This window comes from Corticium candelabrum, chromosome 1 (assembly GCF_963422355.1).
Source record: "Corticium candelabrum chromosome 1, ooCorCand1.1, whole genome shotgun sequence".
Taxonomy (NCBI): Eukaryota; Metazoa; Porifera; class Homoscleromorpha; order Homosclerophorida; family Plakinidae; genus Corticium; species Corticium candelabrum.
The window spans coordinates 3,804,631-3,817,779 of record NC_085085.1 but is presented as its reverse complement, the minus strand read 5'-3'; the positions used below and the strand labels follow the sequence as shown (position 1 = coordinate 3,817,779).

The window sequence follows — 13,149 nt, the reverse complement described above, 5'->3', positions numbered from 1 at the left end:
GAAACGGCCAGCGTTATCGTTTGTAGAATCTAGACAGCGATTTCTGAGCAATGGTACCACATCTGCTGACTTGTCTGGTTTGTAACTTTCAAGAAAAAGGTTGTTTTGCAAATCTGTTTGTAGCCGTAGTATTTGACCTTCGGTGCTACGATCTGTCAGCGGCAAACTCGCTCGCGAGATAAGACTTGCTAATAACGAGCCATCCATGCAATGTTGCGGGAGTATCCCTCCTGCTCGGCTCAATCACGACAATGTTGTAACTTCCAGCTCTGATAACTGTAAAATAGGTGACACTAGAGTAGGTTTAGCTTCCAGGTCGTACAACTCAGCGACCATGTATTTCTACTCTGTGTTGACTAGACGCTGATTGTACATCTCAGAAATACGCACAAACTCGATTTGTAAGTGTTAATGCGCGTTGGACAGTGTTAGAAACCCCAAACCTTTAAGAAAAGCGAGTATTGGTAAGTATACGGAATTGCGCATGCCCCACCCACCAAGTCTGACTTTCGAATTCCCTCACAATCACATATCCTGTTTCTACTTGCGGGGTTGAAGATGGGTTTTGATACTGGTTCACGAAACACAGACATGCATGTCGCGCATCAAAAAGGAACATGAGGTCAGCCACAGCTCAGGCGGCTGTCGAGACTACAACTACCTATATATATATATATATATATAGGAGAGAGCGTAGCGGCGAGTGATTGATCCATCTCTCTGTGGAAGGGCAGTTCACCTCAGTCCGGAATCTGTTCGGGGTGATTCCCAAACCGCACCAACCAGGCAGATGGAGACTAATCTTGGATCTCTTTTCTCCTCACGGTCACAGTGTAAAGACGTATAGATCCGCACCTCTGTTCGTTGTTCTACTCACGGGTCGACGATGTAGCGGCGCGGTTCGTAGCGTTGGGGCGAGGAATGTTACTGGCAAAAATGGACGTCTAGAGCGCTTACCGGGTAATTCCGATACACCCGTACGACCTGCATCTGCTTGGTATGCGCTGTCACCGGTCACTGAGCTTAGATGCATCTCTCCCATTTGGTCTTCGGTCTGCACCTAAAACTTTCTCGGCGGTGGTAGATGCACTTCTCTGGGTGATGTTCCGTAGGGACGTCTCTTAAATTCGGCCATACATTATCTGGGCTATTTTCTCTTTTGCGGGACCGCCGGTTCGGGGCAGTACTTACAAAACCTGGCATCTGCCCTTATATAGGTACCACGTGTCGGGATCTGGGTGTGCCTGTAGCAGAACACAGCTCTTAGGCCCGAGCACTGTGTTGACGTTCTTGGGCATCAAGATTGACAGCGTGCAGATGCAGCTTTGACTACCATCCGAGAAGCTGGCGCGCTTGCAGGACGTATACTATTGAGTTGGTCGACCTGTCATGGGGGAACCAAGAGAAATTTTGTCTCTGATCGGCAGCCTTCACCATGTTTGCGCAGTGGTCGAACCAGGTGAGTGCTTCTTCGTCGTCTAATGGAGCTGTCTAAGGTTCCTAAGGCGCTCCATCATTTCGTTCGCTTGAACACGAAGAAGCGTTCAAGACATATCGTGGTTGTTAGTATTTGTCGGTCGGTGGAACGGTATCGGTTTGTTGTCTGCCCTTGGGCGTCCCACGGTGTGCTTGGAGTCAGACGCCTCGGGCGCTGTGGCTTGGCTGCGGCGCGGTGTGGCAGCACCGATGGCTTCAGTTGAAGTGGGGACCGCTAACATAGCGTTTGGGTATAGGGGCAAAAGCGACGATACCTGTAGTCTTAGCGGTAGCGTTTTGAGGGCGCAGCTGCACGAACAAACAAACACGTACTGTTTTAGTGTGAACAACAGCACAGTTGTGTCCATATTACTCTCAGGATTTTGCAGGAATCAGCAGGTATTGCGTCTCATTCGATTACTGCATTTCGTGGCAGCAGAGCTTAAATTTACGCTTACCTCTGAGCACATTCCGGGCACAGAGAACATAGTGGCAGATCATCTTTTACAAAATCTAATGACTCCGGTGTTTGATGTGTGTCCGCAGCTGTCAAATGGGTCTGACCAGGTGCCGGAGAGCCATTTAGCGCTTCTAGAATACAGCGCGGGGGACTGGACGTCGTCCAGATGGAAACTCAGTTTCTCAATTGTTTGCATCAGGCATCGCTACCAGCACGACCAAGGCCTACCGAATTAGCCAACGCCGTTTCTTAGACTTCTGACGAGCGTCTGGGATTCTCTGTATACGTAGTATCCAAGGACACGCTTTGTCGTCTTGTAGCTTACCCAGAAGCATGTCACCTGGCGCACAGCACCATCAAAGGGTATCTTTCTTCGTGCGCCATCTCCTAATTTGTCGGAGGCGCGGTGGAGTTTCTTCATCCCCTCTCCCCCGGCTTGTCTATGTGCTTCGCAGAGTGAAAAGGGTTTGGGGGTGAGCGGGCGACACGTCCCCGACGTCCGACAACGCCAGACGTTCTTCGCGATTTGCGTCGCCAATTGGTCTGCATCAGGTGTCACTTACAATGTGGTGATGTTGTGGGCGACTTGTTGTCTCGATTTCTTGGTTTTCTGCGTGCCGGAGAGTTCACGGTCGACTAAATGGACAAATTGGATCCGTCATGTCACCTGACTCTATCGGACGTGTCGGTGGGCTCGAGGGAAGCCCCCAGATCGTCCTGGTTGCAATCAAGCAATCGAAGACAGATCCATCTAAACAAGGCGCTACGATTTCCCTGGGAAAACTAGGCAATGACTTTGCCCGATCTCGGCGCTGTTGGCGTAACTTTAGCGAAAAGAGGATCGTCACAGCTAAGGGCATCTTCAGCGACGGCTCTTCTTTGTCTCGCCAGCGCTTAGTGTCTTGCCTTCGGGAGTCTCTGTTAGTACTCGGCCCTAACTGCGAGTTGTACTCTGGCCACATGCAGTTTTTGCATTGAAACGGCGACTAGCTCTTTATATGACTATAGTAACATGCACATGTTCTGTCAAAGTTCTCGTGTAAACAGGATCCATGCATTCTCTATCTACCTGATATATGTACGTATTTATACGGCTGCAGGCGCACGTGCAGGTCTGGAAGACTCAGTTATTCGGTGTCTGGGGTGCTGGCGCAGCGATGCGTACCAACTGTACATAAGAGGAGATGCGAAAAAGCTAGCACAATTCTCCCGTACGTTAGTTACCGAAAACAGCTACAGCACCTGTGACACGAGCGGCACTCTAGAGAGGCATGCTGACGTGAATACCCGTTGGCTCAAGATTTGCGTGGATTGCCACAAACACACGGAAAGCGTGGACAGGTGCCAAGTGGTAGTGCTTTTTTCGCCAAGCAGTAAGCTGGGATGCAGTACGTAGCGTATAGGTAGCTGTCTAATTCACGCTGATATTGTTGCTGCTCACGTTTTATAATTAATTAATAAGCTAATGAGGAACAGGTTGGGCTAGGGTAAGAAAAGGCGACGTACACGCGGCTAAGTGACATCGACAAGTAGGGGGCATGCGCGAAAGCGTATCAGCAGCGGATGTACAAGGCTCTTTGGAAGGTCAAGGGGTCGGTAGTGCTGTAGCCTCGCCCCAGACGCAGTGTGGATTGCAGCCCCGGATGCGCTACCATCACCACTACGGTACCGCCTTTCTTGACGGAAATAAGTGTGTAATGAAATTCTTCAGCACGTGTCATACTAATGTTATTAGCTAGGGACTGAGCTTTCGATTGGGCTTTGGCGCTGTTCTAGCCTCTGTACTTGTCGACATGGCGATTTTAGGCCTCTGTCAAGCGTTGGTAAGAGATTGCAGCTATGATAGGGAGCGTAGCGGTAAAATGGCAGATCAGAAACGGCACTTGCAGTGCATTATACGTCTTTCAACGCGTACACAGGTTCCCAGTACAGCTGCCATGCGTTATATGACTCTACTGCAATGCATACGACTGCTGCTTGCGTACGGCACGCTGATTAGCGAAGATCCACGCTACAGTCGTTTCCTGTAATCTACTGCGCCGACAAAGTACACTTGTAACTGACACTAGTCATGTCCCTAGGGACATGATTAGCGCTGACCGCAAAGGGCGGTACCAAACGTAATGGCGATGGCACCGGCGGCGCATCCAGTGCTGCAATCCACATTGCGTTTGGGGCGGGGCTACTTTGGTAGAGGTGGCTAATGCTTGGAGGCGGCGCAGTCAACACTGGAAGTTGTCCGCCGTTTGGAACCGAGCCTGGTCTGTGCAGCCCGGGACTCCCCAAGCGCTAGCCTCTAGCTTGCGTATGGGCTACCAGACCAGGCTCCGCCCTCTCGTGAGCGCCGACCTTCCTCTCATGATCAGGCAGGTCGACAGGTACAGCAGTGAAAGTGCTCGATAGGCACGGTAAGCAGAACTCAGGGTCAATGTAAGTAGTCAAAGTAGGAACTAAATTTAATGAGGAAGCACTAGAAGTGCGAACCCTCGGCCAGTATGCACCTTTCAGGTAATTAGTCGCGCTTTGACAAAATCGTATGACAGAAACGCATGATGTGGGTAACAAAATTGGATGTGGGAACGTTACAAATACAGCTAGATTAGGCGTTGTTTCTAAATGCATTTTACAAATGTAGTTGTGTTCCAAGTGATGCAACAAGCCAAATGTTACAAGTCGGAGAGCCTCGACGCTAGGCCGGCTGGCAATCTTCGCATTACGTGATGAAGTAACGGGTGTGATCATTGTTCTGTTTGTTAGTGGGAAACCTAGGTTACAAATGGAGACCAAACAAGCAGCTCACCACCGATTTTCCAGCTCACAAGAATGTAAAAGTCTCGTTCTTTGTGCAGCTCCTCTAGGCGTCTAGTTGTTTGTGCCGATTCTCTAGCTAGACGTCGCCCACTGTGCACTGTACCGTATTTACACAGCTATCCGTCTAACCGCAATTTTGGTTGTTGTAATGAGGTGACCCCAGAGCCAACAAAACATCAATGTGGGAAAACATGCACGTGCACATGTACTAAAGTGCGTTCACGCATTAGAGCGACAAAGATGTTGCCCTCCGGGCGGATATTGATACCAATCGAAAGCTCTTCACTTGCCGGATCTAATTACACTCACTGTTGGGCTACAGAGACGTAGCTGAAATTAATAGAGCCAATTTTCTGTATTTTAATGAGTTAGGGGCGGAGAAAGGCGGGACTAAGACGGGATTAGGGTTAATTGCATAAAGCTAAGCACATAATTGTTATAGCTAGCAGGCTGTTAACAGTAACCCAACACAGTAAACTTCCCAGTTGGGGTGTCAGCTAGCCAGGAAAGAGTGCGTCTAGGGTCCGTTTCTACTCTTCATCCTTGGAACTCTCAGTTTCAGACGACGACGAATCTTCTGATTCAGGACCAACTTCGAATTCAATGACCATCTGCTCTACAACGTCGTCTAACACACCGTGTATTGTCCTGAAATGCTTCTCCACCTTCTCACGTACGTGCCTCACGCAGTTTGCCCACTTTTCCACAGTAACGTTTGCTAGACCTTCTCTACACAGACGCTTGATGTTTTCCATCGTAAACCCACCAATCCCTGTGTTGTGCTGTGCAGCATAAGTATAGGTCAAAGTCCTCAAATGGATGTCATCAACGCTCAAGAATGCACTAAATGGCTGGTCAGTTTGGTTCTGGTATGGTCAAATTAGTCAAGTTCTCGTGGTTTCCAGACGCTTCTCCGAGCCAGAAGTGAATCAGTGTATTTATCTGGTACTTAGAGCTGTTCCTAGAAGAGGCAACTGACACATACAACCAGTGAGCGCATGGAAACATCCAGGTCTGTTGTCATGGGTTATAGCAAAAGTGCAATTTTTAGTATATTATTGCATCATGAAGCAAACCGCGTTTCAAGCCAGCGAGGCAGCCAGAGGCAACACGTTCATACATACACTTTCACATAACAATATAGTTACCTAGTTTGTCATTGACACCAAACGCTCTGAAACATAGATGCTAATTGCCTTCTGTGACAACATAACATCCGTTTACACAAGCACTACGCCACGCCTTAGGGTGTACCCTACATTCCACCAGTCGCTCTAATTCGTGAACGCACTTTAGTAGATTATTAGGCGTCTGTTCGCTCTGACTTTGGATACCGTAAAACAAAAATTAATAGAGACTTACAGGTCAGCCAGCCGCTTCGTTCGACAAACAGACGCTGTCATGGACAATGCACGTTCTCCTTCGCAAATTTCCGTCAAGCGCCAAATTTCTGTTGAAGACGACACTAATGATCTTTGCAACAACACCACGGCCGCTCAGCTACGCACACCGAAAATTCAAGCTGGCAGACTGCAGAACCACTATGCAGAAACACCGTGGAACAAGTAAAATGTTACAAGTCAGGAACAGCTACACACCCTCGCTCTTGGTTGTTGTTGGGGAAACGTCTAGACACGTGGAAATGTATAGGCGTTGTTTCTATGTCACAATGTGCTAAACCCTTAACTTAATATTAAAGCAAAGGACTAAACACCATGTACAGGACGGACGCCCGATGGCCGAATTCTCGCTAGCAGCTACCAAAGAAAGAGAGGTGGAGCCTCATGATGACATCACGTTCGTCTAGTGGTCGGTAATGACACCACTTCTCGTCCATTGGTCGGAATAGCTCATTTGCATCTGCGCTAACCAACTATATATACGGTCGGTCGGTCGGTCGGTCGGTCGGTCGTCCAGTCATCAAACCACTACACTCGATCCCGGAAATCCGGACCTCGGGTAACTACGCCGTTGTGACTGTTTAGCGCACGTTAGGCCAGAGTTGCTTCCGACCACGTTTCTGTTCGTCAACTGTAAGTCGTAATTACGGACAATTACGTACACAAATTTCCACAGTGCATGGACACAATATTAATGTATGTAGACTGCGAGTGCTTTGGTACCTATACTGTGAGCGTGCGCGCTACATATTTTTTGATCTCTCGCTCGATGATCTAGAGGACTTGTACAATTAGCTGTTGTATGTTGGTTACGTGAATGGCTTTAGCTGAAGCATAGGAGATTTTTCAACGGAGGATTACTTCTAACATGTACTGTACAGTAACGGTTTATCCCGTATGGTACAGTTACACTGGATTTATTTGCGATGATGTCAAGAGTTTACGTCTAAATTATACTGAAAGCAACGTTGAAGTCGCTTGAATTTTGTCTCTGCCATCTTTGGACGGAGAAATTTCAGGGACCCCATCTCACAGAAGAAGGTTCCTAGATTATAATGTACCTAGCAGTAGAAACTGAGTTAGATGGCGACTAATCGTTGCACACTGGTATTGTTTTCTAACTTACTTGTTGATTATTCGTAGTCATATCGAAGTAGTGAGTGTGGAAAAAGGTTTACTCGATCTTGTAGTCTACAAATTCACATTGAGAATGCACACTGTACAAAGACCATATGAATGCAGTGAGTGTGGAAAGAAATTTTCTCGATCTAATGCTCTACATGTTCATAAGAGAATGCACACTGGAGAAAGACCATATGAATGCAGTGAGTGTGGAAAGAAATTTACTCGATCTAGTGATCTACGAGTTCATATGAGAATACACACTGGAGAAACACCATATGAATGCAGTGAGTGTGGAAAGAAATTTATTCGCTCTGATTGTCTACAAGTTCATATGACAATGCACACTGGAGAAAGACCATATGAATGCAGTGAGTGTGGAAAGAAATTTACTCGATCTAGTGATCTACGAGTTCATATGAGAATACACACTGGAGAAAGACCATATCAATGCAGTAAGTGTGGAAAGAAATTTATTCGATCTGGTGGTCTACAAGTTCATATGAGAATACAAACTGGAGAAAGACGTCGACCATATGAATGTAGTGAGTGTGGAAAGAAATTTACTTGATCTAGTGATCTACGAGTTCATATGAGAATACACACTGGAGAAAGACCATATCAATGCAGTGAGTGTGGAAAGAAATTTTCTTGATCTAATGCTCTACATGTTCATAAGAGAATACACACTGGAGAAAGACCATATGAATGCAGTGAGTGTGGAAAGAAATTTACTCGATCTAGTGATCTACGAGTTCATATGAGAATACACACTGGAGAAACACCATATGAATGCAGTGAGTGTGGAAAGAAATTTATTCGCTCTGATTGTCTACAAGTTCATATGACAATGCACACTGGAGAAAGACCATATGAATGCAGTGAGTGTGGAAAGAAATTTACTCGATCTAGTGATCTACGAGTTCATATGAGAATACACACTGGAGAAAGACCATATCAATGCAGTAAGTGTGGAAAGAAATTTATTCGATCTGGTGGTCTACAAGTTCATATGAGAATACACACTGGAGAAAGACGTCGACCATATGAATGTAGTGAGTGTGGAAAGAAATTTACTCGATCTGATCATCTACAAGTTCATATTGGAATACACGAAAGAGAAAAGTCATATCAATGCAGTGAGTGTGGGAAAAAGTTTACTCTACTTGGTAGTCTAAATATTCATTTGAGATCTCACCGAAAAGAAAATTTAAAGAAATATTATTGTGAACATTGTGGAGAAGGCTTTAACTTTGCAGCAGGAGTTAGAAGACACCAGAAAGTTCACACCCGAGAAGACGAAATTGCACAGAAGCATAAAGATTCGATATCATCTGCAAGCAACTCTCAATCCAACTCTACTAGTACTCATTTATCCGCTCAAACTTGTGCGAGTAAGGTGTTTCTTATTAGTTTACTCAACAGTTTTGTTATTTTGTTGTTAGTGTTTAGTGATAGAAACTTATTTACATATTTGACCATTCCTGCCATCAGTGTTTGTAGTTCATCTCTTTTTCTCTCTAATTTCCACCATCCCAATATAGCTGTGACATATGGTGTGACGGTGTCTACGTGTGGTGATGGTGACACGTTGGTGATGGAGAGAATTGTAACGTCTTTGTCTGATTTGCTTTCTGATTTGAAAGCGAATGATGAGATGAATGTACTTGAGAGAGTCAATATTTCTTATGGTCTTGTCAGTGCAGTGGATTATTTGCATCATCAATTGGGAATTGTTCACGGCAACATCTGCCTTGACAATGTCTTCGTCACAGATAGACAGGCTGCCAAACTGTTAGATCCAGCAGTATCTTGTCTGTTGCATAATAAGACATGGCAACGGTCTGAGTCATACGAGGACGATCTACAACAACTAATCTGTCTCCTCATCAAGTTATTCGACTCATATTCACAATTTTCATCTGTTTGTGGTCATTTATTCAACATGATCAGTTGCGATGAGATTAATGAATCAAGGAAAAAAATTGTGTCTACGATGGACCTGCTTGAGTTAATTGATGGATTGAGACAGAATGAGGAATACAGTTGCTGCTCGCGCAGACGTCAACTGTCTTGGAAATCGGAAATTATTAAAATCGAGTAAGCTATTGATTAGATATGAATGTTGACTGGTTGTGTTTGCAAAGTTGAAGTATTAAATACACATCATCCAAGCATTGCTGCTGGATATTAATGAATTATATTGTGTATCTTTGGTTTAATTAACTGGATTAATATTGTTGTTGCATCGCGCATGAAAGAAGACATGCACATGGTTTCAAGCATACAAACAATTATAGTTTGTTACAGTCTCCTTTTCTAACGTTAATGTCACGTTTGAGATTGATATCAAACTTTTGTGGCTGTTCACATGACATTACTGGCCTTTTAATTTCGTCTGTCACAGGTCAATGCTATTATGTAAAGGTAGGCTTATATGAAATTTGAATGCTTAAAGGAAATCAACCGTAGAACGCAAAGTTTCTTGCATTTGGTACTTAGGAACCCGAGGAGTCCTGTAGTTGTCCGTATCATTCTCTTCTTTGAAGTAACCTTTAATACTTCTGGTATCAGGTAACACGCTAAACGTTAAATCATTTTGTGATATCACTCTAGCCTAGGCAGCAGTTCATCTGTAATTATAATTAACTATTAAACCGGTAGGTTGAACGTGTAATACGGAAACCAGACATTAGCAAGCTCACATGAAATCTAGAGAAAGACCTCTATCTGTCTGTCAAAACGGCAAGACCGGTTGGCGGATCGGTCTGAAATTGTACCGACGAACTAACGTTTGACGGAAAACAACATGGGATATATGGTTTGATGTCTGACTCAATTGCATGGGTCCCCTGTTGAGGCTACTACATGTACCTCCACTCGCGCGCGAATTTCTCTATAACAGCACATCTGATCTCCAATAACTTCCTATTTCTGACCTCGGACGGTATGCACGGAGCGTGTCAATTATTACTAATGACGTAGATAAGAGCAAGATGTTTTCGACTATATCCGGGTCTTTGAAAATACGCCTACCTTCGTTTGCCCGTGTACGTACGCACGTCGAATGGTTGCCACGTTCGCTACACCCGTTCGTACAACGGCAGCCACGTCTTCAAACTGACGACATTCAACGGGACGGTCGAAATGGCTGCACGATCTAATGAGTGAACTTGTCATAGGTACTGGAACCTATAATCCGGGTGAGTAGGTACACGTGACTTCCAAGTTTCTCCCGCCCGGATTAGAGATATCTAGGGGCGCATTTCTTTCACCTAGTCCAGCTAATCCAGATTAGATGGATTACTAATCCGTCTAATCCGCGTATCGGCTAGATTAGCTGCATTAGGTGAAAGAAACGCGCCCTAGCTCTGAACAAGAAACTCCAAACTGACACACTTCTGTAACCTCGGGCATGCGCGGCCTAGGTTAATTAATTAATTAGACACTGACGCAGTTTCAGCTGCTAGAGTCTAATAAACGAATATGCCGTTACACCACATACAAACAAATATGTCAAACCTTATCTGTGAGTGCGCTTTTGACTGATGCACTAGCTAACTCTAGAGCATGTCTACCATGCTTTGCTAACAGACGCAGCTATCAAGTGACGGTCACGTGTTGCGGTCGGATACACGAGGCCTAAATCAATGGCGGAGTCTGACACAGTGACGCCAAAATCGGATGAATCGCGAGAAGAGGCAATACCGGAGGCAGAATCAGCAGCCGAGGCGGCGGCAGCAGAAAAAGCGACATCATCAGAACGTAATTACTAGACGCGGAAGTCGAAAATAATTTCTGTCATCTCTAGATTACTATAGACATATTGTATAAGTCTGTATATCGTATTATTGTTCATCCCCGCCCGTGTGCGTTCTTGGGGCTGCTTCCATCTGCGCCATTAATTAATTCATATCGCCAATATTGCGCATTGCGCATTGCGCATGCGTCGACTTTAGTGGCATTGACCCATTTATAGAGTGTGGACATGACAGACACGTGACAGGAACAGACTGAAATCTAAAACAGTTGATGCTTTGATTAGCATAGATTTTAGTACAGTAGTCAGGGTAAAATTTTTACTGAGGTTTTGGTTGTTATCTTTACTAGATAATTCGCAAGGTGCAGTAGCCAAATGACAAACAATTTGCTTCGTGTTGCTCTCAGTCTGTGCTTGTGACGTCGTATTAATTTAGTGACGTAATATTAGTATTAATATTAATAAGTGGCACAATTTGGTCTTATTGGTGCCACAGTTTAGGCACCATGAGAAAAACGGTTGCATCCCTGCCCTGGATGTTGATTCTGAACATAATTTAATTAAATAATTACACAACAATGCCTCTAATATTTAGTGTCTTATGTCAGTTGTAGATACGGTAGTGCCTCATAGTATTATTTGAGTAGCTCTAATTACTAATTGATGATATATATTAGCAATATATATCATGCTAACGTTTCAAGTTATGGCTGCTTGTTCTACCCTCTGGTGGAATCATACGGAGTGTGGGCTGCACATAGTCTGGAGGTGTTGAGATCAATCGTAAAGGAGTCTCTTCTATCATCTGGCTTGTCTCTGAGCCAAGCTTCCAGACAATTTCATGAACAGTTATCTGTTCGTTTGTGGCAGTATAACTCAAGAATGATTAGTGACAGATTGGACCTCGTGATTGTTGACTATCTACCTAATTATTGTGATATTGCAACTTAGACTCTTTGTGCTTCGGTTCTTAGGGCAGATATGTGTTATCTGTGGTATCTATATTATATACAAATATATTTATTATAAAAATATATATAAGTATATAAATATACTATATGTATGTTTATATATATACCATACTTACTCTTGTATCACCTCACTATCCATCAAGCTGCCATCCCAACTTTGGCCCAGTGTCTAACATTTTTGCACCTACACACTTCTTAATTGGTGTTACTTGGCATTCAGATAAAAAAGTAGCGTATGGGTTACGACATGACATCATTCAGCATTTGAATTTTGAGTTCTCAGTCGTGTCGATATAAATTTGCTCTTCACAGTAGAAAAGAAGTGCCTCATCATAGGATGGGATCGTCAACATGGCTGAGTAGTGTCAAGGACGACATCTTGATTACTCGTAGGACGAACAGGGCTTGTGGCATTGCCGCAATATGCAGACGACATGCCCTGCTTGCTTGTTCTTGATGAGTTCTATGTAGAGTTGACGAATGCGATGAAGTCCGAGCCGACGTTGCAAGTAAGAACACTGACATTATGTATAGCAAACTTGAGTTGTAGTAATTAGTCAACATTTTCCCAATTAGCATCTAAAAGTGTCGTATAGTCCTCCAGCAAGATCCCATCCCATACTTCATAGACTAAGCTGACGTGCCATGGGGTGGGGTGATACAAGAGTAGGTACAGTAAAACAAAAGTATTGTGTTGCATGTGGTTGTTTTCATGTGTGATGATAAATGGTAGTGATGGACATAGTGGTAATGTCAACCTTCCCACATGCACTTGAAGAAAAGTCTCAGACGAGAGACTGAGATACAACAACGTGGGTGGCCTGACTTAAGTTTGTCTTTTAGCACACGTAGTCCAAGAGACGTGGTCGAAGCTCGGACGTGATGTGCTCATCGACAAGATCAAGGGAGTTATATACGGGCAGGCACTAGGAGATGCCATGGGTACGTCTGGTTGTTTGAGAGGCGGGATCTCGTTGTGATGGTAGTGATTGTGTCGTCTTAGGTTTGGCGACAGAGTTTATGTCACGTGATCAGGCAAAGCGTGCATATGGATTGAAGGGACCGTCGAGTTTTGAAGAAATCGTCAACGATTTTCATCGCAGTCGGTACATACATCATTAATTAAATTAGTTAAATAATTAGAGATAT

The 13,149-nt window shown here is 44.5% G+C and overlaps 1 protein-coding gene and 1 pseudogene across 1 annotated transcript in view; both read left to right on the top strand.

Moving 5' to 3' along the window:
• Positions 1-6,758: 6,758 nt before the first annotated feature.
• LOC134181866 (zinc finger protein ZFP2-like) lies at positions 6,759-9,445 on the top strand (annotated as a pseudogene).
• Positions 9,446-10,902: 1,457 nt separating this feature from the next.
• The window catches only part of LOC134183301 (ADP-ribosylarginine hydrolase Tri1-like), an 8,493-nt gene continuing 6,246 nt past the window's right edge, over positions 10,903-13,149 (top strand). The window contains exons 1-3 of the mRNA XM_062650799.1: positions 10,903-11,034; positions 12,844-12,942; positions 13,004-13,106. Of these exons, the coding sequence (XP_062506783.1) occupies positions 10,920-11,034; positions 12,844-12,942; positions 13,004-13,106 (317 nt within the window). The 5' untranslated portion in view covers positions 10,903-10,919. The remainder of the gene's footprint in view (positions 11,035-12,843; positions 12,943-13,003; positions 13,107-13,149) is intronic.